Source organism: Xyrauchen texanus, chromosome 34 (genome assembly GCF_025860055.1).
Source record: "Xyrauchen texanus isolate HMW12.3.18 chromosome 34, RBS_HiC_50CHRs, whole genome shotgun sequence".
Taxonomy (NCBI): Eukaryota; Metazoa; Chordata; class Actinopteri; order Cypriniformes; family Catostomidae; genus Xyrauchen; species Xyrauchen texanus.
In genome coordinates, this window is record NC_068309.1 from 28,478,374 (window position 1) to 28,506,351 (window position 27,978).

The following is a 27,978-nucleotide window of genomic DNA, read 5'->3' on the forward strand; positions in this document are numbered from 1 at the left end:
CAGGCAACTGTATGCACAATGAACAAAATATATTAAAGTTCTTTTGGCAAATGGAGTTAAGCCACACCTAGATCCTGCCCTATTTTCACGAAAAGCACTAGCTTTTCTCCAGCTTTGTTGTATATGTGTGCCGGTGCTGTTAGTACCCGGCTGTGTAACTCGATAGGGGGCATCGACAGGGATAAGGGAATGTTGAGTTGCAATGGAGCAGAGTGCGATACAGGTAAACTGAATTACAACTTTAACTGTTACTTTATTGCAGCGCGAGTAGCTCAGCGCGCGAGATAGAAATGTGCTCGCGTGAATTAAGGAAATAAAGTCTTCATTTTTTTAAATCGATGCTTGCGTGACACGTCATAATATTTGGAAGTTAGCTAAAATGCCGAATTGATTCCTATCCAATCAAGCTAACGAAGACTTGAAAATATAGACTCGCATATGTGCAAAAATATATTGGTTTTAAAATGTATTTTAAATTTCGTCGGATTTGTATCGTTTTTATGTATATATTTATTGTTATATCCAGAACGCATGTATTTGATATTTCAATTTTTGTTAATGATTAATTGTTGTGTGTCGTGTTGACTACCTCGATTCTCCCTGTTGCCCCCACCCCCACATTTCACATCTGCCGAACAGATTCTGTTTAATTCTCTATTAAAATCGACTCGATTTGACCCAGCGATTCAAAGCGAAACGTGTTTGGTTTTTATTCAACAATAAGTCAGCAGGTTTGTCGATGAAATCTCGCGAATTTACCCCGATTATAAAATGACGTGGTAATGAAACTTATAGGAAGAGGTAAACTTGGGGGAGCAGCTGATATTTCTTTCACACAACCAAGTTATTTATTCGCAATATTTGAATTGTATGATCGTTACAAGAACCGTGATGTTATTTTTAAGATGTCGTATTAGCCTAAATAATTTGTAATATCGGCTACATTTAAAACGATGCTTATAAGACATATAATTGTGGGCTAGAATTCTAAAACATTTTTTATATGGTATATGAGGCTGTTATGCCTGTGGCAGTAGGAAGTTGCCTTTAAATACTGTATTTCTCTTGATCATGTATCATATTGAATGAATAGCGATATTATTTAGACTCCGAGAGTACCCGGATTGAGGACACTCTCTCTCTCTTCTCTCTCTTCCCCACCCGTTTTTGAAACGCAACTGCAATTAACAATTTTTTTTCTCTCGCAATTCTTAGTAATAAATGTCAACATTTTGCACTGCAGGAAGCCCCAAGGTCATTATGTTTAGCATTTCTAAATATTTCTTCATCTCGCTTTGTGTTTGAAGAATCCCTCATGACAGATGATATAGTCATGCTTGTTGGAGTACATCAAGTCAATATTTGACCGTCACAGACGTGTTTTGTGGCTTAACTGTAAGAATAGTTCTCTTTTTTTACCAGTAGGCGCTCGACATGCGGACTCGGTGTCGTCGCCTGTGATTGGTTGATTTTTCGACGAATATGTTGGATACCGGTGGGGGTGGGGCGGGGTGACTGACCCATGACTGTGTATTACCTCGTGAACGCGTCCTGTGATTGACATGTTAAGTAACAGCGAGTATGTGCCACTTTCAAGGGGTATCAATGGAAAACATGAAATACAATTTTATTGAAATGTGGATTTTGTGTGTCCCTTTAAAAACAATATGGATTATCAAATGTATTTATTTTGGAATTAATCTCCATGTTCCTTATGCATATTTACATATCACTATTTTAATAAGGTAATAAAAGTATAGTGTTTTTAAATATTTATATAAGGTACACAGTCATGGAAACATGACACTGTCTTGGGGTCTAAAGTTAACAGTGGCGTGTGGCAAAAATGAGTTCCTCCGTGTGCTATTTGTAACATCGAATATATTTCTACTTATTCTAATCTAGGCCTAGGTCTGTGTGTGTGTGTGTGTGTGTGTGTGTATATATATATATATATATATATATATATATATATATATATATATATATATATAAAAAAAATATTTTTGCATAATAAAGTTAAAATTACTCTGAACATTTGTCAATAAATAGATTAAATATAAGTATTTGACTTTTCTTTTTATACGATTAGAAAACATGTGCCCTCCTTAAGTTAAAAATGCCCCAGAAAATCAAATCAAGGGGGCAAATATTGCCCAATAATGGAAAATGTATTTCTGACACTATTTAATTGCCACTATTTTATAAACATTTACAACATTTACATCTTGGATTATCAAATGGATTTTCAAAACATCTTCATTATGTTTCATATAAATTATTAATGAGTGTGTGTGTGTGTATGTGTGTGTGTGTGTGTGTATATATATATATATATAAAATTATTTAGAAAATATTTAAATTATGTTTTTGGCATGTGATTAGTTAGATATCCAGCTTATATATTACAGCAGATATTCAGATCAGCCTTCACAGGGTCACATTTGTATTCCACTTTTAGTAACAGAATGTACCATGAGCACATTTTTATATTTGAGGCTGCAAACCATATTTTGGCATCATCTCCATGGAATGTTTTTCTGCCACTCCCATTTTGTGACACCAGGAGTTCACCTGGACTGCAAACGGTCTCTTGCATTACCTACAGATTTATTCTTTTTCTTTTTTCCTTGCATGTCATTTGGTCAAAGTCAAAATGAAATTCTCATGCTTTTTTTTATCCATTTTGCTATCATGCTGTTCCTAAGTAGATTAATACATCGGAATGTGTTTTCAACCATGGAAATGTTGCTAAAGAGGACCAAACAATTCTGAGTACTAGATTATGTGAATGATTAAAGTTCCTGTATTAAAGGGGAGTTTTAGAGCAGTATTCGCTACTATTTATTAAAAATATAACACTGCAATGCATTTTAACTGAATATTTTTGGTCTTACCAAGAAAGTTGAGTTGATTTGAGAAGACTGCAATGGTTTCTGTTAAGACAGATAATTTGAATCATGTGAAGGGTGTTTGCATGTCCGTGTTTGAGCTGTGTATGCATAAGTTATATCCCAAAGATCTGACTGTTCTGAAGTTTTTGTGTTACATCAAATAATTTGCTTAAAATATCTGAACAAGAGCAAATTCCAAGTGAGCTACATTCATTGATAAGTTGTTTTTAACCTTCAACCATAAATGCTATATATATATATATATATATATATATATATATATATATATATATATATATATATATATATATAAACTGTTCTCAAATCTTGTGAATGGTATTAGTTAATTAATATTACATTTTCAATTACCAATTATTTCATTTTTACATTTGTTCTTGAATATTTGGTTAAATCCTTGCTTGTGAACGCTTGTAACCTGTAAATTTGTTGTGTTCTGACTCACTATTGCTAAAGGTATTCTATGTATTGGTTGATCAATATGTGTTTTTTTAATGGCTGATGCCGATATCAAGAGAGCAGGGTTGCCAATAGGCTTATACAATTAGTATAGTAAATAACATGAACATAAAATTGCTAAAAATTAATAGTAAACGCTTTATTAACACTATATTTACTCAATTTCACACCAAACTAAAAACATTTTTTTTATTTTAAAATGGTAGCTAGCAGTTTCTTTAGATTTCTTTAGTCTTAAAAATGTAGTAATTGTTTATTTAAGAAATTGTTAATATATTAGGAAGAAGGATATAGTACACACAGTAGTTCAGCAACCATGGATGGAATGTCCACATTAGCAATCATATTTTCTCAAATCAAGAAAAAAAGAAAAAAAACATCGGCCAAACAGGAAAATGTATTGGCCAATGTCGATTAATTAAAAAATATCAGAATATTGGCAGATTTATCGGCCTCGGCGATATATCAGTGGACCTAATGACTCTAAACAAATGTGTAATTTTCTCACCCTCCAGGCAAAAGCCTTACAAAGATGACGTTATTCAGTTAATATTCTCATATGGCCAGTATAACAATATACACTAACTTTTTTGTTTGTTTGTTTGTTTTTGTTTTAAACAGTGGTTAGGTGCTCCCTGCTGCCTTCGGGGCTCCTTTGCCTTTTACAAGTCGGTGAGTTACAGGCAGGAGTTGGGTGGTTCGCCTCAGGTCTGGAAGCTTGGAGAGTTTTACTTCATGCGCTGTGGCCCTCAGGAGCCCGTTTGCATAGCTGAGGTCACACTACTATGGGAAGATCAGACACAGCACCGCCTGCTGGCCAGTTCTAGACTCTACTTCCTTCCTGAAGACACCCCAAAAGGCAGAGCGGTGGAGCACGGAGAGGTAAAAAATGATGGCAAGTAGTAACAGGCAGAAAGATAAGCCAGTAGTTCTAAAAACTGGCTTCTCTTTGCCTCAAGTTCTCAAACACATAGTTCCCACTTTGTTACATCTGTGAAACATTAACTTTTTTTGGGGGGGGGGGATTGTTTTAAGAGCACATGTCCATGGCGTAGAGGAAGAGTGTATAGATCTGTAAATGAGGACCTGGATATTATCATCTTTACAATGTTTTCTTTTTAATGTGAATTGCCACAGTGTTTTATAGTTTATGGTATTTTGCAATTGTGTGGTGTTAGCTCTGACATTACTGCAGCAAATGTTTAACATATGGTTGTTTCTGGGTAATGCAAGTTTATTGCGTTTTATAGAGTATGGTTTCTTCTATCCTGTGCAATAAGACAATGCCTAGCAAAGCTTTGACACTGGTTTAACCAAGCACACTTTTATACACTGCTTGGCCAAAAAAAGGTCACCATTTGGATTTAAATAAGCAGATACTTAAGAGCCTATGATTGGATAATTATTGAAGTGATTAATATGTTTCAGCTGGCAACAATTCTTTTAACCCTAATTGATGCAGTGTGTAGCAACTGATTTATTAAACGACAATGTCAGAAGACATATCCTGTGGATGTGGAAAAGATGTTACTGTGTTTTAAAAGGGCAAATTATTGGCCTGCATCAAGCAAAGAAAACAACTAAGGAGATTATGGAAATCACTGGAATTGGGTTAAGAACTGTCCAACGCATTATTAAAACCTGGAGAGATGACAGTGAACCGTCAGCTTCGTGGAAGAAATGAGGTCGGAAAAAATCTTGAAAGATCATGATCGGAGATCACTAAAATACTTGAAGTCACATCATAAAAAGTCTACAGTAGAACTCGCAGCTATGTTTAATAGTGATAGTAAGAGCATTTCCACATGAACAAATGCAACGAATGCATTTCGTTGCATTGGGACTAAAGAGCTATGTGGCCACAAGAAATACACTTGTTAGGAACATGAAGTTTGGACACATCACCAATGAAAAGTGGTGATGTGGTCTAATGAGTCCAGTTTTACCCTATTCCAAAGCAATGGGCACGTCAGAGTAAGATAAGAAGTGCATGAAGTGATGCACCCGTCATGCATAGTGCCCGCTGTACAGGCCTCTGGAGGCAGAGGTATGATCTGGTGCCGCTTTCATTGGTCAGGTCTAGGCTCAGCAATGTTATGTGGCAATAAAATTAAGTCAGCTGACTACCTGAATGTACTGAATAACCAGGTTATTCCATCAATGGTTTTTTTCTTCCCTGATGGCACAGGCATATTCCAGGATGACAGTGCCAAGATTCATTGGGCTCAAATTGTGAAAGAGTGGTTCAGGGATCATGAGGAATCATTTTCACACATAAATTGACCACCACAGTCCTGACCTTAACCCCATTTGAAAGTCTTTGGGATGTTCTGGAGAAGACTTTACGGAGTGGTTCGACTCTCCCGTCATCAATACAAGATCTCAGCCAAAAATTACTGCAACTCTGGATGTAAATAAATTGTGACGTTGCATAAAGTTGTTGAAATAATGCCATGACGAATGCGTGCTGTAAACAAAGCTAAATGCAGTCCAACTAAATATTAGAGTATGCAACTTTTTTTTTTGGCCAGGCAGTGTTTAAGATTGTTGTCTGTAAGTATATCAATCTTGTTATAAAATATACTGTTGAAGTCAGAAGTTTCCATACACCTTAGCCATATACATTTAAACTTTTTTTTTTTTCTTCACAATTCCTGACATTTAATCGTAGAAAACATTCCCTTTCTCGGGTCAGTTAGGATCACTTCTTTATTTTAAGAGTGTGAAATATCACAATAATAGTAGTGAGAATTACTGTATTTCAGCTTTTATTTCTTTCATCACATTCCCAGTGGGTCAGACGTTTACACACTCTTTGTTAATATTTGCTACCAAATATTTATATATTTGGTAGCATTGTCTTTAAATTGTTTAACTTGGGTCAAACAGGCTTAACTGACAGGTGGGTAGGCCTCCTTGCTCGCACATGCTTTTCAGTTCTGCCTACAAATGTTCGATTAAATTGAGGTCAGGGCTTTTTGATGGCCACTCCATTACCATGACTATATTGTCCTTAAGCCATTTTGCCACAACTTGGGAGGTATGCTTGGGGTCATTGTCCATTTGGAAGACCCATTTGCGACTAAGCTTTAACTTCTTTGGTGATGTCTTGAGATGTTGCTTCAATATAGCCACAACATTTTCCTTCCTCATGATGCCATCTATTTTGTGAAGTGCACCAGTCCCTCCTGCAGCAAAGCACCCCCACAACATGATGCTGCTACCCCCATGCTTCACAGTTGGGATGGTGTTCTTCGGCTTGCAAGCGCCTTTCCCCCCCCAAACATAACAATGTTCATTATGGTCAATCAGACAAGATGGACAAGATCTTTGTCCCCATGTGCACTTGCAAACTGTAGTCTGGCTTTTTTATGGTGGTTTTGTTTGTACAGATGAACGTGATACATTCAGGCATTTGGAAATTGCTCCCTAGGACTTGTGGAGGTCCACAATTTATTTTCTGAGGTCTTTGCTGATTTCTTTTGATTTTCCCATGATGTTAAGCAATGAGGCACTGAGTTTGAAGGTAGGCCTTAAAATACATCCACAGGTACACCTCCAATTGACTCCAATTAGGCTATCAGAAGCTAATTGTCTAAAGGCTTGACATCATTTTCTGGAATTTTCCAAGCTGCTTAAAAGACACAGTTAACTTAGTGTACTGGAATTGTGATTTAGTCAATTAAAAGAGAAACAATCTGTCTGTAAACAATTGTTGGAAAAATTACTCGTCATGCACAAAGTAGATGTCCTAAACGATTTGCCAAATCTATAGTTTGCTAATTTGAAATCTGTGGAGTGGTTAAAATTTGTTTTAATGTCTTCAACCAAAGTGTATGTAAACTTCAAACTTCAACTGTATGAATTTAAGTAAGGAATAATTGTGCATAATTGCGGAATGGGTGCATAGAGATGACATAATGACAACGTGAAAGAAGTTTGTTGGAAATCTTTGCAAATTTATTAATTTAACTCCTTTGTTATCTTGGCTGTGTGCTTGGGGTCGCTGTCCTGTTGGAAGATGAACCTTCGCCCCAGTCTGAGGTCCAGAGTGCTCTGGAGCAGGTTTTCATCAAGGATATCTCTGTACATTCATCTTTCCCTCAATCCTGACTAGTTTCCCTGCACGCTGAAAAACATCCCCACAGCATGATGCTGCCACCACCATGCTTACCTGTAGGGATGGTATTGGCCAGGTGAAGAGCGGTGCCTGGTTTCCTCCAGACATGAAGCTTTCCATTCAGGCCAAAGAATTCTTTTTGTTTCATCAGACCAGAGATTCTCATGGTCTGAGAGTACTTCATGTGCCTTTTACTGAGGAGTGGCTTCCGTCTGGCCATTCTACCATACAGGCCTGATTGGTGGACTTATGCAGAGAGGGTTGTTCTTCTGGAAGGTTCTCCTCTCTCCACAGAGAAAAGCCATCGGGTTCTTGGTCACCTCCCTGACTAAGGGTCTTCTTCCCCGATCTCTCAGTTTGGCTGGGCGGCCAGCTCTAGGAAGAGTCCTGGTGGTTCCAAACTTCTTCCATTTACGGATGATGGAGGCTACTGTGCTCATTGGGACCTTCAATGCTGCAGATATTTTTCTGTACCCTTCCCCAGATCTGGGCCTTGATACAATCATGTCTCGGAGGTCTACAGAAAATTCCTTTGACTTATTGGCTTGGTTTGTGCTCTGACATGCACTGTTAACTGTGGGACCTTATATAGACAGGTGTGTGCCTTTCCAAATCATGTCCAATCAACTGAATTTACCACAGGTGGACTCCCAAGTTGTAGAAACATCTCAAGGATGATCAGTGGAAACAGGACGCACCTGAGCTCAATTTTGAGTGTCATGGCAAAGGCTGTGAATACTTATGTACATGTTATTTGTATTTTTTGTTTTAATTTTTTAATAAATTTGCAAAGATTTCAAACAAACTTCTGTCACATTGTCATTATGGGGTATTGTTTGTAGAATTTTGAGGAAAACAATGAATTTAATCCATTTTGGAATAAGGATGAACATAACAAAATGTGGAAAAAGTGAAGCAAAGTGAAGCGCAGTGAATACTTTCTGGATGCACTGTATATCGAAGAAATCTAATGGGAAATCTTCTTCATATAGAAGGCAGGGAAACTTGGGAGTTATTTAATACATTTTGTTTTGAAGGTTTTCAGGGTGGGGAAGTGGAGAGAGGTATGTAGATTTTAAATGTGTGTGTGATTTTATATATATATATATATATATATATATATATATATATATATATATATATATATATATATTAGACATTGTCATATTTATTCAATTTACTTAGCCAATGTCTTTGTTTTGATTGGAACCTGTACGGCTTGTAACTACTTCATAGATGTGCGTTTACTGAAAAATAATTGCTCACCTAAGAATGTCTGTCAGCCAATCAGAATCAAGCATTCGACTGCATTCAATTAAAAATATTCTATAAAAGATGAAGTTAAAAATTATCTTTGGATTTGACTTTCATGGGAATTGTTCCTGTACGAGGGCATGTTTTCTTGTATTAAAACAATTCAAATTCAATTTAATCTATGTACTAACATAAATTATCTGAGTAATTATAACTACTGTTTCATGCAGTAATAAGTATTCCTAGGCCTACAATAAAATATTAAGGAATATATCAGTCTCAGATGTTACAAATAAATCACAGACAGACGTTTCTTGCCTCCACGTTTTATTTAATTTGGGGAATTTGTGACATTTTTGCCTCAGGCCCCTGTTAATTTCTGACCCTGCCTTGGACCGAGAAGAATCAGCAGACAGACAGTACAAAAGACATCAAATATAAAATAAAAAATCCTCAGTTTCAGTCATGTACACTTGAAAAACTGCAGTTAGACTTGACTAACATAATTTTTGTTACCAAGTGATTGGAATGTGCTGGAATTGTCAATTAGAATTAGACAAACTTGTTCTGCTAGTGCAAGTCACCTCTGAGATATTTTCAGTCAAAACACATTGTTTTCAAGGTAGCAGAGTATCAACTAGGCATGGCTAAACTAGACATAACATTTTAAACCTGGCTTCATTGTCCCTTGTAGTGTTTTACTTCTTCATAATATGTTTGGAGCTCAAATCCTTTTTGCCATGAAATAAATGACTAGGGAGAATTCTTAAAACTACAGTTCTCAGCCTTTCAGAGTTTCCATTGTTATCAGTTGAGTTGAATGTGAGAATGTCGAAAAATAAGCATCTAAATGTCAATTTGGCTTTTTGTCCCTTTTTTAAAGCAGTTTGAGTTGGTAGTTTTTGTCTGAGGTGACAAGTGTCCTATTGTTAACCAATATAACAGGAAAAAAGGAGAGGGGTCTCCGTAGTATTCATTGTACTGTAAGTGTTAACCTGATCCTGCCTGTAACCTCATGTTAATGTATAAAATGCATACTTTGGTTCTTTGTTTGCCTGCTCATTTGAAGTTTATGTGCGTTTTTGTGCACAGGATGAAGTCGTCGCTGTGTCGAGAAAGATTGTTGTGAAAGTGGAGGATCTGATAAAGTGGACCTGTCAGGAACCGCCACAGTGGAAGCGCAGCAGTCAAAACATATACGGGTCTCGCAATTCTGCTGACTCACAGGGAGGGAAAACGGAGAGTAATGGTGAGTAACTAATGAAAATGTTTTTTTAGTATTTGTTCTCACAGGCAGAATAAAATCTGCCTATCTGACTCCAATCCATTTAGGTTTTTGTAGTCTTAACAGGACAAATACTCTCTGAAAAAAAATCTGATTTTAACAAGACTGATCCAAACCACATTCGGAGGTGGTTTGGAATCCGATAAAAATCAGATATTTCTTAATGTGTCTCAGTCTGAACGGTCAGATCAGATTTTTATGTTGTTGTTGTTTTTTTGTCATTTATTGTGCGTGATTGGTTGTTTTGTTGAGAAAACATGCATGTGTTCCAAATTGCTTAAATGATGCTTTCACAGGGCAGGAAGAAAGGAAACCAATAAAGATGACCATGCTGTGGGATTGTTACAAGAAAAATGTTGATAAAAAAATGACATAAAAAGGGTGTTCTGAATGGCCGTTTTGTTACATCTTTCAGCCCTCAGAAGTCTTTGAGGGGAACAGGGCATTGGGATGATCACTTCTCTATGGAATATACCCATGTGTCATGTACATGTTACGAGGCAGCCAAAGCAATACAAACCTCTAAAATAATACAGATACTGGCTTTACTCACCTAAAGATATACGCTAAGGTGCGGTTACACGCATCGGCTGCGAGCCACCACAGCATGATAAGGTACTGAATGACACACACGAATATGGGACACTTCGCTACCCACTAAAATACAGGACAACAGGCATCCAGTATGGGATATAATACAAGACAGATCGGCTAAACTGGACCGTTATAAAATCTAGCAGCAATAAACATTGCATATGCCACCCCTATTAGGGCTGCAACAACTAATCGATTATTATTGATGATGGAAATCATCGACGATGAATATCATTATCGATTACTTATTTGCGGTAAGCACGGAGATGCCCTGTCAGTGACGTCACTTCACTTAAACTCGTTTTAAAAACAATGAAGGCAAGTTGAAGTGGAAAAAATACAACCCAAGTTGTCCAGTGCACGAGAGCACTTAATAAACACTTCAAAGAAGATCATAGCAAGCAAACAGTTTAATGTCGAGCAGATGCTGTGTCAGGTGCATTGAAAGAGGGTGTGTGCTGTTTGGTGCATGGGAGTTGTTTCTCTCCAGCTCATCACCCACATTTTACTGCTATTTTCTATGTTTTATAATGTAAACATGTTATGAATTCAAATCAGCCAAACTGTTTGTTCTTACCACAAGCGAGTCTCTGTTAAACTCTTAAGCAAGTGAGCGTGCACATCCACATCAATCAAACCAATCACAATGAAGAAAGGGAGCGCAATCATTTACATTATGCCACGATTTCAGTTTCAATGGAATCAATTGTGCAGGTTTCATGGATATCAGACTGAAGTCTCAGTAGTCAAAGTGTGCCGGTTTTTAAAGTGTTTTTTTTTTTGTCTTGTCCTGCTCAAGTAACCGCATGCAATACAGTGAGCACCAGGAGGAGTCTTTTCAGCATGAGAGTGAATTTGCACAGGGTTTTTAGATGATTGTACTATATTAAACTCTATGTAATGCTGAATATAATGTATAATATTGCTAAGGGTGCTGATATTTGATAGTCCTCCTGATAATTATGGTGGCCGTGAAGCGCATAACAAAACAGCAAATCTAAAAACAGAGCTGAAAATCCAAAGTCCAAATAACATTTCTGAAATGCAACAAATCCGAAACCACAACAGCAAATCGGTCAAAATTGAAAGGGTAGGTACCATAGCTTCTCACCTGATTGGCTGTGTGAATGAGATCTAGTCCTTTCTACGGGATCGGTTCACTGATTATATCGTAGTGGTGGTGTAGTGGGCTAAAGCACATAACAGTTAATCAAAAGGTTGCTGGTTCGATCCCCACAGTCACCACCATTGTGTCCTTGAGCAAGGCACTTAACTCCAGGTTGCTCCGGGGAGATTGTCCCTGTAATAAATGCACTCTAAGTCGCTTTGGATAAAAGCATCTGCCAAATGCATAAAAGTACATATATCAAAATCCATGCCAAAAGGTCATTGACTAAAATCTAAATCATTTGGAGTGTTTTCTCTCTCTGGAAAACAGTAACAGGAAACATGATAACACAGAGAGTAAAAACAGTGAGCGGGAAAAGTTAATTTTAAGTATGATGTTCATCTATGTTCTCATGGTTCATCTAGTGTGTAAGGGACCATCTTAAAGTCCACAAACTGCGTTAAAACATTGGTGACATCCAAGCGTTCATTCCATTTGCATGTTCCAACTTAATTTTTTTTTAAATGATAAAGGTTCCAGTTGCTGTCAAAGGATCGATTTTCAAAGTATGTCTAATTATATGGATGCAGTATTCAATTAGTTTAGAAAAAACACCATAAAAAATCATCAAGATTTAATTTCGACATTACAGAGGTTGTAGCAGGCTGCCATTGGTGTGAATGACTAACTTATATATATATTTTTTTTATTGGTTTTATTATTATTATTATTATTATTGTTTAAACATAATTGAATACTGTATATGCATAATTCCACATCCTGGGAAAATCTCAGAGTAAATCAGCATATGTAATAGCAGCCTTCTACAACCTTTATCATTTGAAAATATTATCTTGGTAAAATGTCAGAGATTGTTTTCTAAAATAATTGAACACTGTACTCATAATTGGACATGCTGGCTTCAAATGTAGAAAGTGAGTCATCATGCCGGCAGTCTACTGCAACCATTAGAATGAGAAAATGCTTTGTTAATAACAGTGTTTGTTATGTTAGAATATGCAAGTCAATTGAATGAACGCTTGGACACTGGCGTTTTAGCGTAGTTTGTGGAATCTTTAGACGTCCCTTACACAACATAGATTAACGTCGTACCTAAACCTTTTCCCGGTCTGTGTTATAATCTGTCCCATTACTGTTTTACCGAGTGACTTAACCACTCACAATTTTCAGTAATTGAGCATTTGGAATGAATTTTGCGCAAGTGAGCAGAGAACCAGTCCTGAAGAAAGGACTAGATATTCTCCACACAGCCAATCAGGTGAGAAGCTATGGTACCTACCCTTTTCGTTTCGACTGAACTGCTGTTGTGTTTTCTTACTTGTTTCTGGATTTGCCGTTGTGTTTTACAATTTGTTCATGTGTTTCTTACAAATTCCAGTAAACATAAAAAAGCTAAAGCAGTATTCAGTGTGACCATCTTTGCCTTTAAAACAGCACCAAATATGAATTAAATATTAATTTGGCTCAAATCAGTTTGTTGTCCAAACAGCAATGAAATCCATATGACATATGTTTGTAAATGGTTTGAAATTAAATTTAAAAACTAGGGGGGTAAACTGGACTAAGAAATGAAATTTGAATTTATCACTTAAATATGACCAAAATTTGTATTATGTTTGAATAATGTTCAGAGAGGTAACTTAAATCTTATAAAAAAATAAAATAAAAATGTTTACATCCGATGTAGTCTGAATAATAAAAAAAAAAAAAAACATGAAATCCATACATTTGTTTGTGCTGTGAAATGTAATTTGAAAGTTTAAGTCTGAATGGTCAGTAGTTTATAGTTATTTCACATAGTTGATCTTCCAGCTATTTTTGGCTTTGTTCAATTTAAAGAAATTCTTTAATTTTATTTTTATTTTTTAATTATATGAAAATTTTGAAGACATTAATTCAGTTAGGGGGAAAAGATACAAGTCATCAGTGATCACCAGATGTTTTATTAAATTCTGACTTTTTCATTAATAACAGTGGTATTGAGTTAAACTCTGTTGTTAAGTGGCATATATCTGAGACTAGTGGCAGCCCAGTGAATCCACTACGGCTGTTCGAACAAGATGCTTGGTGGAGCACAACAGAAAGGAACCGAACACGAGACACGCTTCCTTACACAGCATTTTTAAATGCATTGCTTATGCTGTGAGATGCTGATAGGAAGCAAGACTCAACGACCAAGTCATTGTCAGTGCTAGGCTAGAGGCTGTGTTAGAAAAAAATCTTTATCCCTCACTCTGACAGACTAAGTTGTAAAATTTCCATCATTATCTATTTTTATCAGTCATACTTGTTTTCTTTTCATATGTACTAGGTCTACAATAATGGGCATAGCATCCAAGACTCGAGCGAATCTGGTGAATCCAAGGAGTTCTAGGGGGGAAGTTCTACCTGTGAATCAACCCACTGCGATAAAACACGATTTTTAAACTTTGCCTGTGACGTGCGGCTTTAAAAGGAAACAACCGTCCTGTTGGAATATTAGAAAAAGCGCGTCCACAAGTTCTCTGAACTTTTTCAGTGTGCCTGATATCAACATAAAGATGAAAAGCACACACATCTGAAGCTCAAACTGAACCAAAATAACTGAGAATTCTGCTTTAAATGTAATGTTTGCGCTTGAAATTAATGAAAGTATAACCGGCAGAAACGATACGCAACTTTCTGCGCTTTATTATCATGCATTTACTCACTGACATAATGATTGATGTATGCAGTCATGAAATCAGAGTCCCTCTCCTCAATCTGAACACAATTGGTCAAAAGACACTGGTACAGTATGGCGAATGTGACTGTCTACTAGCGATCGGATTGCCTGAAACTCATCTTTAATACCAGGAAATAAATGGGGAGAGTGAGAGCGAGTGAAGTCAAAACTGATGCTCTAGGTTAAAATGGTTGGTAATATTTTACAATAAGGTTCCATTTGTTAACATTAGTTAATGCTTTAGGTATCATGAACTAACAATGAACAATATATTTTTAACAGTATTTATTCATCTTTGTTGATGTTCGTTAATAAAAATACAATTCATTGTTAGTTCATAATGAATTAACTAATGTTAACAAATAACTTTTGATTAAATGTGTTAATATATGTTGAAATGAACATTAACTAAGATTATTAAATGCTGTAAAAGTATTGAAAATTGTTAGTTCATGTTAACTGATGTTGGCTGATGTTAAAATATGGAACCTTATTGTAAAGTGTTATCAAATGGTTTTCTTGTTTCTTTTTTCATCTGTCAGAATGATTGACAGCATTTGGAATTATCCATCAATGTTTAAAACAACTCTGTAAAGGATGGAGTATTTTCATGTGACGCAACCCCTTTGCTTTTGAATTAGAATCTACATTTGACTTAATCATACATTTAAACAATCAAATTTATTGTAAGGTAAAACTGTATTTTTAAATGCTCAGGGGGTTCTTCAAGTCAATAATTTAGGTCTTAAGGCCTCAGTTGACAAAAAAATGGGATGGAAAGCATCATTATTGTTGCCACAAAGGGAACATTGCCACATTCATGATATTTTGCAAACATAACATCTTTGGAGTCTGATAATGTGTTTGAGCTTGGGGGTTTCAACTGATAAGGCCATATTTTCTTGTCATTTTGTATTTCTTTTTTTAACTCTGCTGATCTCTTGAACTTCCCAGTTATTATTCTTTCATTAAATTGTCTATTGAGTGACACTTGTGTATTTTTGGGGGGGGGGTTTGCAGATGAGTCTACAGCAGTACAGCAGAAGGTTAAAGTTCTCAGTTACCCTCAGTATTGCCGATTCCGATCCCTCCAGAGACGTGTCCCGTATCAGGCTGGCTGCCCTGGTCTGCAGGACCCTCTCCTGCTGGCTCTGGGGGGCATAAAAGTGGCCTTTAACAACACACGTGTCCTTTACTGTCGAGATACCTTCAACCACCCTACTCTTGACAGCAATGCTAGTATACTGACACAGATTGGTGAGTACTACACTTTTATGATATGACTTGTTGGAAATTATAATATGAAGCCAAGTCTGTTGTCATTGTTGGCACAGATTTGAAATAGATAAATTGGCGTGGTATAAGAAATGTTACAAAACGGCACATAGGCCTATATACTGAATATTGGGCTTGACCACTCTGTTTTACTAGTCAACAGAAAGTATAGTTGACTAGTCGGCAAGTGTTTGCCTTGTGTAATTTTGGCACTCTCAAAATTAACTTGCACCATATCAGATGTAAGCAACTCCAGCATGGTTTGTTGATAACGTGCTTTGTGAACACCAAACGCTTCAGGTGAATTTATTTTCACTTTTGTATAATTCCAAATATATTTGGAAACGAATACACATACACTGCGCTGGTGTATATTACCAATGTTGGTTGAAATGTGCTTTATTTGACATTATGTGGTTACTAACACTGTGTCACATAAATCAAATGATTGTTTTGGTGGTGAACTTGGTCAAACCAGGTGGCACCTTCATACAACTTAAATAAAGAAGGAACTGCCTGGAAATCAACAGAGTGTGACAGGAGAGTGTTTAATGTTGAATGGCAATTGTTTTTCTGCTGTGCTCCCTCTGTTAAGCTCTGCTCTAAAATATTTTAAAATATTCCATGCTTTCTTTCGCAGGATGTTCCTCTCTGAGTCTGAAGGGGCGACCTCGTAAAAGAAAAGTGGATGACTCTGAACAACAAAACCATAACCATTTATCAGAGTCATGGATGGAAAGGATGAAGGTATGCTTTGGATTCAACTCAGTAAACGTGCATGTTGGTGAATGTGATACAGGATGTTTTAGATTTTGAACAAATAGTGAAGTATACTGTGACATCAATGTGTGCTTCCTGTTATGTTTTAACTGCTGACTTCCTTTCACACCATTTGTGTATTTTTGTCACTTTTCTCTCATTTTCTTCATTTGATAATTTTTTATGTTACTTTATTATTATCATGATGACAATATCACAGTTTAAACTGAATTACTAAATGTAGTGTTTATGGCATTTTCAACATTAGGCATGGTTTATGTACTGCAGTAAAACTGCTGTGGTTTACTCCAAAAATGTAATCAACCAGCACTGAAATGAATTGTAGCATTAGAATACTTGATTCAGAGCAAATAAGAACTCTTCCCATAAAGTCTAGTGAATTATGTAATTGATTATATTATCGGTTTTGTGTATTTTTAATATAGTATTTATCAGAAAACAGCCCTAATGTCTTTTATAATACTAGAACATCCCATATAAAATGGTAATTGGCAAAGGGTTTTAGTTTTTTTTCCAATGATAACGAAGATACATTATGATGATAAACTACAGTTGAAGTCAGAAGTTTACATACACCTTAGCCAAATACATTTCAACACGTTTTTGATTCCTGACATTTCTTCTTTTTATTTTTAGTTCCAAGGTTTTTTTATGCATGTTTTAGTGTAGGCAGACAATGAATTTGAGTCAAGTTGATATCACTAAATTGTCCAAATAAGATGACCTCTGTTTTATCCTCGTTTACTTTAAAACATTTTTTGAGGCCATCCACATTTTTAATTCTTTTAAACAAGTCATTAGTGAGTCTAAAGTATTTGTCTTGGAGCGCCTCAGAGGCAAATACATTTGTCAATTGTCAGCATAAGTGTGGAAAGACACTCCATGTTTCCTAAAAATAGAACCAATTGGGAGCATGTATAGGGAGAAAAGGCTAGGAGCAAGAATTGAAACTTGAGGAACCCCCCCAAGGTAGAGGTGCTCTGAAGGACATCACATTTCCAATGCTGACAGATACATTTCTGCCTATTAGGTAAGAGTGGAACCATTTTAAAAGGGTACCCTTTATTCCTGCAAAATGTGGTATGATCAATCATATCAAGATCTATAAGAATAAGAATTGCATTATCACCATTATCTAAGGTAATTAAAATATCAGTACTGTGTAATGTACTGATATTTATAATGTTCTGAAACCTGATCTCTGCTATAGATGCTGAATAAGTGAGCAGAATAAGTTTAGAGAATCTGAGAGTGCTGGTCAGCGATCTTCCCGCTAAAAAAGCTGGGTTTATTACAGAATTTGTTATAGAGAACATAATATTTGGTTTGTTTAAATTAGCAGTGATGTCTGAATAGTATTTATGTTTTGCATCTTTTGCTGCTCTCTGAACATTAACCCAAGACTGCTCTAATGTTTCATAACGTACCTGTAATTTGTGTTTTTTCCATCTGCGCTCGGCCTGCCTGCATAGTCGTCTAAGAGAGTGTAGGGGCTACGTAGCCATGGTTTCAGAACCAGTTTGGAAGCTTTAGATTTGAATGGCTTTAGATTTTCAGTCTGAGTAACAATAGAAGCATTAAAAGTGACAGGCTTGTGATCAGAAATTAATTTCACAAATCATAGTATCATGAATGGATACATAATGAGTTAAGACCAAGTCCAGAATATTGTGTCAAGTCAAAAGAGTCAATGAGATTTAAAAATTCTTTAGCAAGTGTACCTTTGCCATAGCAAATATGTGCATTAAAGTCACCCAATAGTAGAAGTCTATCATGCTTTGTATAAATTCTGCTTAGAAAGTCTGCAAACTCGTTGATGAAGTTTGTATTCTGTTTTGGAGGTCGGTAAACCAGTGCAATCGCTAAGGGGTTTGTAGATGGAATTTTAAACATTTGTAATTCAAAGCTATCATAAACATCAGTGGGATGTGACTGACATTGAAATTTGTTTTTATAAACAGTCATTAGTCATCCTCCCCATCCAGTCGTCCGAGGGGTGTTGATGAATGAGTAGCTCTGACGCCAAAGTTCTGATTCAGGAGAGAGATCTTCTACCTTTTAACCAGGTTTCCGATACAAACAGAAAATCCTGTTTGTTTGCAGTGATGAAGTCGTTTAAATGAAATGCCTTGTTCACCAGCGAATGGGCATTTAATAGTACCATCATAGTCATCACTGTGTCATAGGTCAGGTGCAGCTCCTGGCATAGCTGATGGAGATTCTTAGGATCAACAGCATGAACACGGATTTGCGGTGAAATCACCGTGGGTGGGTCGCCAGGGGAGTTTGTCAAAACAGGACTAATCCAACTATACGGCCTCTCCAAGGAACGCCGAGACACAAATCGGTTGTAACTCCAGGCAATAGCAGCGGGTAGCAAACACACTGAATTTGTTTTGCTGAACGCCAAATAACTCGTCAGCTTAATGGCAATACCTCCGCGCTTTCTGCAACGTTTCCTCTGAGGGACGTTGTGAGAGGAACGGCACAGGTGGGTGGGGATGTTTGCCAGAAGAGGTGGAGGGCAAAAGCCTGATCCTTTCCGAAAATTGTTTGGTGGAACTCCCAAGGTGGTTTGGATGTTTAAAAGCTGTGTCCGATCATAAACCAATAATGTTTAATCACATTTAATCATAGAAAACATTCCATGTCTAAGGTCAGTTAGTAAGTCCAGACCATTTACCATTACCATTCAATTTGTTGTCCTTAAGCCATTTTGCCACAACTTTGGAGGTATGCATGGGGTCATTGTCCATTTGGAAGACACATTTGCGACCAAGCTTTAACTTCCTGGCTGATGTCTTGAGATGTTGCTTCAATATATCCACATCATTTTCCTCCTTCATGTTGCCATCTATTTTGTGAAGTCCCTCTTGCAGCTAAGCACCCCCACAACATGATGCTGCCACCCCCATGCTTCATGGTTGGGATGTGTTCTTCAGCTGGCAAGCTCCACCCTTTTCCCCCCAAACATAACAATGGACATTATGGCCACAAAGTTCAATATTTATTTGATTAGATCAGAGGAAATTTCTCCAAAAAGTAAGATCTTTGTCCCCATGTGCACTTGCAAATTGTAGTCTTGCTTTTTTATGGTGGTTTTGGATCAGTGGATTCTTCCTTGCTTAGCAGCCTTTCAGTTTATATGATGTAGGACTCGTTTTACTGTGGATATAGATACTTGTCTACCTGTTTCCTCCAGCATCTTCACAGGGTCATTTGCTGTTGTTCTGGGATTGATTTTCACTTTTTAGTACCAAACTACGTTCATTTCTATGAGACAGAATGCGTCTCTTTTCTGAGCGGTATGATGGCTGCGTGGCCCCATGGTGTTTATGCTTGAGTACTATTGTTTGTACAGATGAATGTGGTACCTTCAGGAGTTTGGAAATTGCTCCCAAGGATGAACCAGACTTGTGGAGGTCCACAATTTGTTTATGAGGTCTTTGCTGTTTTTTTTATTTTCCCATGATGTCAATCAATGAGGCACTGAATTTGAAGGTAGGCATTAAAATACATCCACAGGTACACCTCCAATTCAGTACACCTCTTATCAGAAGCTAATTGTCTAAAAGCTTGACTTGAACATTTTCCAAGCTGCTTAAAGGCACAGTTAACTTAGTGAATGTAAACTTCTGACCCACTGGAATTGAGATATAGTCAATTAAAAGCAAAACAATATTTGGGTGAAAATTTGTTGACGAAAATATGAAAAAAATAATACTGCAAGATATATTACCAGTGCACAAACGGAGAGAGAAATCTGTTTTTGGAAGAAACATCTAGAAGGGATTTTGTTTATACAATAATCCAGTATGTTTGCTATTTCATTAAGGATTATTCACTTACTTTTATTACGTTTACTGTACAAATTACATTTGCACATACAAAGAAGTGACTGACCAGGTGAACATGAACAAAGTTACGTTCTAGTTTTGTCTTTTTGCATATTATCATCTAAAATTTTATTTTGATTAGTAGAACTAAAATGAATAAATCTAAAAAAAATATTGACTAAATTTAAACAACATTTTCATCAAAAGACTAAAACTATGGCTAAAACAAAGAAACTGTGTAAAAATAACACTTGTTGTTAGCTTGCTGATGCTCGCTAACGTTTCATAATACCTAGACAGTCTGCAAAAATGCAACAACTCTGCTTGCTGCGATTCCCTTTTCCATGGTGGCATCTCTGATTGGTGGATCTCACTGAAGGATTGTGGGTAGTTTTAAGAATTGTGCAATTAATCACTGTTTTTTAATATGTAATTGGAATTGCATTGGCTTGAGGCTTCTACAGATGCATGTACTGTCTATTACCAACCAACAAGCTCAGGGTTGGCCTGTCTTGAAAGATTTAAATTTATCACTTAAAAATCTGGAACCCTACTGTTGCGTTCTATTGCAGTTTATCAGCTTCTGAACAGTGATCTTGATTTAATGTGTTCTAACTTTCTCCTCTAGGAAAATGTGATGGGCAGTGTAGAAATGCATTGGGACGGAAACTGGCTCCCACACCCAGAGGAACAGCTCTTCCTGGATCAGCTACATCTCTTTATGGAGCGCAGAGGTTCCCCCATAAGCAAAGTTCCCAATCTGGGTTTCAAAAAGAGTATGTATGCTTGATTTCCTCTTTACTTTACTGAAATGGAGCAGTACAAACTAAGCACCAGTCACAGTTCCTTTAATCAATGTAGCCCCTCCCCCATAAATAAATTTGTCTTATCTTTTATATTTTTGTTTGCTTATTTGTCCACAGTTGACCTGTTCCTCTTGTATTCAGTTGTGAAAAGGCTGGGAGGCTATGAGAGGGTACTAGGTTATGCCATTTTCTTTTCTTGGTCCTGCCAAGTAATCTGTAATCCATCATAAAGACATGAAAGTGATAGTGGTGATCTCAGTATTGTGAGTCAAAGATCATTGTCCTCCCCATCGCCTGTAGGTGACATCGCAGCGTATGTGGAAGGTCGTGTACAATGAGCTGGGTGGAAGTCCAGGCAGCACCAGCGCTGCCACCTGCACCAGGAAGCATTATGAAAGGTGAGTCTGGGCATCGGATTACAGAACGATGTTTTTCTTGCTGTTTCAGAGAACTTTGCTCAAACAAGGCCACGCTTACACCAAATATTAAGATCCATCTTGAACGATTCAATATCTAAGAGCATACGTTTACATCCCGGCATTTCATCCATGTTGCAAGGGAGACAGTAGGATTAGTGGTGGGACCTCAGTACCTTTGGAGTGGGGATATTCAGCCACCGGTCTTGCCGCCAACTGGCTGTGTACCATACTGACCCCTGCCTAAGTAGATATGTAAATTTTTCTAAACAAAAATTATTAGGATTGCTCAGTGGCACAATTTTTAAGTAGGCCATTATTCCTTTGTTAAACTGGCAAAAGTCCTCGCCTCGTAGGTTAATTAGGCTTGCAAGCAATTCATTCTTTATTTGTTTGTTATAAAATAGAAGTAGGATATATACACCGATCAGCCACAACATTAAAACCAGCTGCCTAATATTGTGTAGGTCCCCCTCTTGCCGCCAAAACAGCACCAACATGCATCTCAGAAAAGCATTCAGAGATGATATTCTTTTCACCACAATTGTACAGAGCAGTTATCTGAGTTACTGTAGACTTTGTCAGTTTGAACCTGTCTGGCATTCTCTATTGACCTCTCTCATCAACAAGCCGTTTCCGTCCGCAGACTGTTGTGTGTGAAAGTTCCAGGAGATCAGCAGTTACAGAAATACTCAAACCAGCCCGTCTGGCACCAACAATCATGCCACGGTCCAAATCACTTTTTTTCCCAATTCTGATGGTTGATGTGAGCATTATCTGAAGCTCCTGTCCCATATTTGTGTGATTTTATGCACTGGACTGCTGCCTCATGATTGGCAGATTAGATAATCGCATGGATGATTGTTGGTGTCAGATGGGCTTGTATTTTTGTAACTGCTGATCTCCTGGGATTTTCACACACAACAGTCTCTAGAATTGACTCCAAATGGTGCCCAAAAAAAAAAAAATATCCAGTGAGCGGCAGTTCTGTGGCTTAATATTCAAAATCGCTTAATATTCAAATCTGGCATGTTAGCCTGTTATGTTTCAGCCAGTATAGACTTATTGAAAAAAAAAAAACATGTTTTGCATTTGTCATGCCTGTTTGGTCACTTGTTTGATTTATAGCTTGTCTGTGGCTATTTAGATAAAAGACTTTGATTCTTATCCAGCTATAGATACGGGTGTAAACGGGTCCATAACATTTTGTGAACAGATCACTAAAATCACATTAGAAAGAAGTAAAAAATGCTTGTGACTAGATTGTTTATCTAACTTAATGCATCCTTGACAGAAGGCAATCAATCACTGCAAACAAAACAATTGTTTGAAACTTCGTGGGATGTGAGAAGCACTGTCTGATGAAAATTAATAAACACAGTAAACAAAATAAACACATGCATGAAACTTCACAAAACTCAATGTTACAATTGTGCTTGGAAATGAAAATTATTTTGAGAAAAAGGAGAAACCGTGCACTCTTCTTTTTCTATCTTTCATTTAGTGTATTTTATCTTGCACTTTGCAAAAAGGCTCCCATTTTTTTCTTATTTTCCAGTAACAACATAAACTTAAAACACAATAAATTTATGTGAGGAACATAGAGAAAGTCTTGTTTTTAGAGCAATCTTAAAGTTAAATAGCATAAGCAAACTTATTTTTTTTTTTGCTGAAACTTTGAGATTTTGCTGAAAACAAGACAATGTGTCTTGTCTTAAAGTTGTTTAGATATTTTCATTGGAAAACAAGACAAAAATACCAAGTAAGAAAATATTTTGTTTTATTTTTGCACTGCAGTAACTTGCTGATGTAGTGAATCGGAGACCCTCGTCCCCAAAATCTGAACACAAGTTGACAAAATTTACTTCCGTTTGTAAATGCCAATGTATCTCGCCTGACCACTTGTGATCAGATCTCCTGAAACATACAGATGTAAACAAGGCCTATCGGACAATTGCCCATTTTCTCTTTTAATCAAATCCCAGGTTGATGCTCCCTTATGAAAAGCACATAAGGGGAGAAAACCCAGAAATTGGCAAGCCCATGGTTACATCAGTTTTACCAACCACCATCAAACAGACTGTACAAGGAAGAGGGGTGTCAGCCAGCCCAAAAAAGAATGGGGTCACCAACCAGGTAAGGGTTTTACTTGATGTAGCAAAAGAAAAGTGAAATACTGATCTAATTTTATTCAATACCTGCAAAGGTTTGTCGGTTGGATTAACTTGAGTACATTTTACTTGCTTCCCCCACTTCCTCTTCAGGCTTCACCACCAGATGGTGTTGTTGTTGTACGTAAAAGAGGACGACCGCCTGGCAAACGTAATGCTAAAGTTCTGCCAAAAGGCAGAGTTGGAAGACCACCTTTATACCCCAAATCTCTCCCTGAGACAACAAGACCCCATCAGGAGGTTCAGCCACTGTCTATTTTCCAGGAACTAAAGCTCATTAATCACCATCAAATCCAAGGTCTAACACCCATGTCCTCAACCCCTGTGTCCCACCAACTGGTACTTGGACGAGATGTAAAGATGGAGACCATAGATCCACAAGCTCCCTCATTTCTGTCTGCACCTGTCAAGCTGATGGCAGGTGGTTCCCTGGATGGATTCAGTCCCACCAAAGGACTGTGTCCATTGGACCTCTTCCGAGCCCGCTTGCGCCTCAGTGGAATTAGCAATTATGAGGTAACTACCCAAGATTCTTCCACAGCCCACCAGACAATTATAGTCCATCAGCCCAAAGTCAGCACGCCTGAGACCTCTGAGAACCTCCAGCACCAGTGTTCTGGGTGTATCTTAGATACCTCATCCCAGAGTGGAGGTCTTGCAATGACCAGAGCTCCCTTGCCACCTCTCCGGATCCTCCCACTTGACATTGGCTGCAGTATGCAGTTGCGTCAACTGATGCGCACCCGTCTTGGGTCAGCACACATGAACTCGTTCACCAAGCGACTCTCACAGGTTCTGGCTCAGGATATTAGCAAGACCTCCCAACCTAATGGGAACCCCCTCAGGATTCCTCAAGAGCAAGCGCTCCCGCTCAACCTGAGCAAAAGAGCCATCATAAAGAGGTCTGCTGGAGACATGGAGCTGCAAAACAGGGACTTGCAGTCTATGACCGAGAAGCTAAATGCGGAACCTGAGGTGGTGCTAAAGTGGAATGGCAAGTCCCTGCTGATTCCAATGACCCAAGATGAGCCGGCTGACCTTAGTTCTCCCAGTAGAGCTAGAGCATTGTCTCAAGATGGGTCAAGTATGGCTCTGAATCTCCCCGAAGCCACTTGTTTCACTTTAATGCCCAAACTGGATGTCCCCTCTGAAAAGTCCTCCAGTATTGGTGCCCCTCCTGAAAACCTACCTGGCATTTATCATCTGAAACAAGAGGAAGACAAGAGCAGCACAATCACAATGACAATTAAGAATGAACCAGAGATTACATCTTTGGATCCAGATCTAGAACCTCAGTCAAACAGTGACCTCTATCCTCAACGTATACCTACTGATGATCTTATAGTGGAGTCAGACACAGTTGCCTCTCTCAAAGTACTTGCTAATTCACTCCTTTCGAAGCCATCTCAAAGCTGTTAGCATTCAAGCATTGGAGAGTTTGCCTGCCTGTAACTGCATCAACAACTCTTAATGATAGGATATACGTTGTTTTTCTGCGTGCCATTTTGTCTCCCCACAGTTGAGCTCTCAGCCATTCAAAGTATACACTTTTTGACCGCAAGTCAATATGGATGTTTTAGAAGCATGCACACTAAGACTGCTTTGTGATATGCTTTAGCACAATCAATGCCAGGCACATGTGCAAAGATGTGGATTGTCTGCATGTTTAGAAATACGTGGATGCACATGGACCGTCTGCGCTTCCCGTTCTGATGAAGACATTTGAATCACGCTCAATCGTTACTGCGGAACACCGAAGTATACTTTGGCCTCGTGCTTCATCACTCCTTTTTCCATTCTGCAGATGCATTGTTATCTGCTCAGTACCTGCTTTTAAAACACTACTAAACTTTTAACTGATGCAGGTGTTCAACCAAAGATAAAGTGCCTTGTACAACTTGATTACTTAAGTCTGCATTTAAGTGCAAACATATGCTGTAGATAGTGGATCATCAAGTGGCCAGCCAATAAAGGCCGTCTAATATGGAGCATTTGATATCATGTTTAAAAAATACAGATGTGACTATTTTAGCAAAACAACATGAACACAAACATGCATGTCCGGTTACAGTTGTTTCAGATCAAAATGTATATGATATACTGCATGATAACAGTATATCATAAAAATATGATAACAATTTTTGTCAATGTTAAAGATTTGGTGAGTTATTGTATTTTTTTACAAAAAATTTTTTAACAGTGTCATTGTGGGTGTAGGTCATATTTGCAGTTATTATTTATCTGTTTCACTCCTTAAGATTTCTTGAGATTGATCTCAGTTTTAATTTACTGTTCTTTAGCAGTGTGGTTTGTGTATTTTGTGTCTTTACTATTTATGGCATGGACACAAAATCACCTCTGTGCTGGATCCCAGCATATTTTTCTTGGCTACTCATTTTAAAACAATGTACTGTACTGTTTGCAAATGATGTGCATATTTTGGGTCCCAATGCAAATGTCCATTTTTCTTCTTTTTTTTTTATTGCATTTGTATTAAAATATAGTCGTATATTGTACATAATTTTTGTTTTCCTGATAAACTAATGGATGTTTTACCATAGACTTCAATTATGTGTTTACAGAGAGACTGATGTAGAAACGCATGTTGTGAGAAAATGGTTCACTTAATTTGCTTTCAACTCCTTGCAGACAGACCTTTCTTAATGCAATATATTTTGGTGGTTTACAGATGATAAATTATTTTTAATAATTTACTAACAATTTGCTATAATGAACAGTAATTTTTTGTGTGTAAAGCTTTTTATGGTTCTTTATTCTTTATATCTATTGGGCTCCTTTTCTTCTTCCATTAATTACTGTTCTTGAAAGTCAACCAAACAGAACACTACTCCTTATTTAATGGTGCATTTAACTGTCATAGTACCACCATGTTACAAAAAGTGTTTTTCCTCCTCTTGCATGCTTATGCTAATGGAACATGGACTCTTTGACAGATTGTCATTGCAGACATATGTTTAGACACTGAATATTTATAATTAAGACATGCTGTTATGTTTAGTAAGAATAAAGCAGAACTTATCATTTATTTAATATGGGATCTACTTCAAACGGAGTAAAAAAAAACCCATTAAGAATCTGATATTTTGTTTATTTTCCCCAATTTGGGGACATCTACTAAATGTTAAAATTGTCAGTTACCACAGAATTGCAGTAACAAAAGCTCTAGTAACTGGGGGAAATTACAGTTACCACAGTACATTTTGTAAGGGCCACCAGGTGGCAATATCATCTCACGTTGGGAAAAATCCATCCAGCTACAAAGCCAGTGAAGCCACATAATCTCTTAGAAATATACAGAGTGAAACTTTCAAACCATATTCAATGTTGTAAAACTGCTAAGTTACAATTTCTTTACATTTGTAGTCTCAAGCTGGTCAATACTACGGAAATCAGGCCTCAATGCTGAAACTTGAACAGTTAGGTCAACTACCTCAGACAAGACAAAGAGCTGGATGCACTCTTTTACAAGAGGATTTTTGTATGACTGAATAAATGGGACAGCTGATGGTTTTCATGCCTTCCCCCTCCTTTTTTTTTCAGGGAAATAACTCAAGGGTATTTCCGTTGGTCAGACTCTTTGTTTTAACTTAGATGGCTCTCCATGGTGTCTTGCTTTCATATGTCTGGTATGTGGATTGTATTTTCATAGAGCTCCAGTGCTTCTTTAACCCTTTATAACCATTGGCTTTAGTCTCAAAAAAGGCTATCTGAACTCAAAACTTCAAAGTATAACTGCTCTAATTTCATTTTACCCCTCTTATACTACTAGGCACCCCTTCTTAACTTCAGTTGCTTCTGTTGTTTTAATCTTTAGTTTTTTATGCTGGATTTTATTTGAGCTCACGATGTTCATATAAATAAGTGTTCAGTCGGTGACTGGTTTTGTAAATTGTAACACTGATCAGATTTCATCTGTGACTATTTTTTTTTACTGTTCACATAATGTAATTTGTATGCTCAGTCACTCGTCCTATGACTCCAACACACTTGACATATTAAAAGTAAAATTGGGTTACCATTCCAAAATTGCCAAACTATAGTATATCTTCCTTTACATATATCTTTGAATATCTTTCTGCATCACTAAAATAATGATAAAATAAGAGGGGTTGACTGTCAGATGAATTCGAGGCAGAGTAATTAGGTCCACATTTTAAAACAAACTATTTTTGTCTTTGGAATAACATGCTCTGATGAATCAACATTAAAGACAAGG

At 37.2% G+C, this 27,978-nt stretch overlaps 1 protein-coding gene across 1 annotated transcript; it reads left to right on the top strand.

The window, feature by feature from the left end:
- The first annotated feature begins 129 nt into the window (after positions 1-129).
- LOC127628260 (uncharacterized) lies at positions 130-27,941 on the top strand. Its single transcript, XM_052105046.1, has 10 exons — positions 130-223; positions 3,993-4,253; positions 9,838-9,994; positions 15,478-15,714; positions 16,373-16,479; positions 20,977-21,124; positions 21,272-21,324; positions 21,455-21,552; positions 23,556-23,706; positions 23,835-27,941. Exons 1-10 carry the CDS (start codon positions 203-205, stop codon positions 25,158-25,160), a joined length of 2,559 nt encoding a protein of 852 aa, XP_051961006.1. The 5' UTR covers positions 130-202; the 3' UTR covers positions 25,161-27,941.
- The last annotated feature ends 37 nt before the right edge of the window (positions 27,942-27,978 follow it).

Coding starts and splice junctions, on each gene's coding strand:
- LOC127628260 (XM_052105046.1), top strand. CDS start 203: ATGGAGCAGAGTGCGATACAG. Junction 224..3,992: donor TGGAGCAGAGTGCGATACAG/GTAAACTGAATT, acceptor TGTTTTAAACAG/TGGTTAGGTGCTCCCTGCTG. Junction 4,254..9,837: donor GAGCGGTGGAGCACGGAGAG/GTAAAAAATGAT, acceptor TTTTGTGCACAG/GATGAAGTCGTCGCTGTGTC.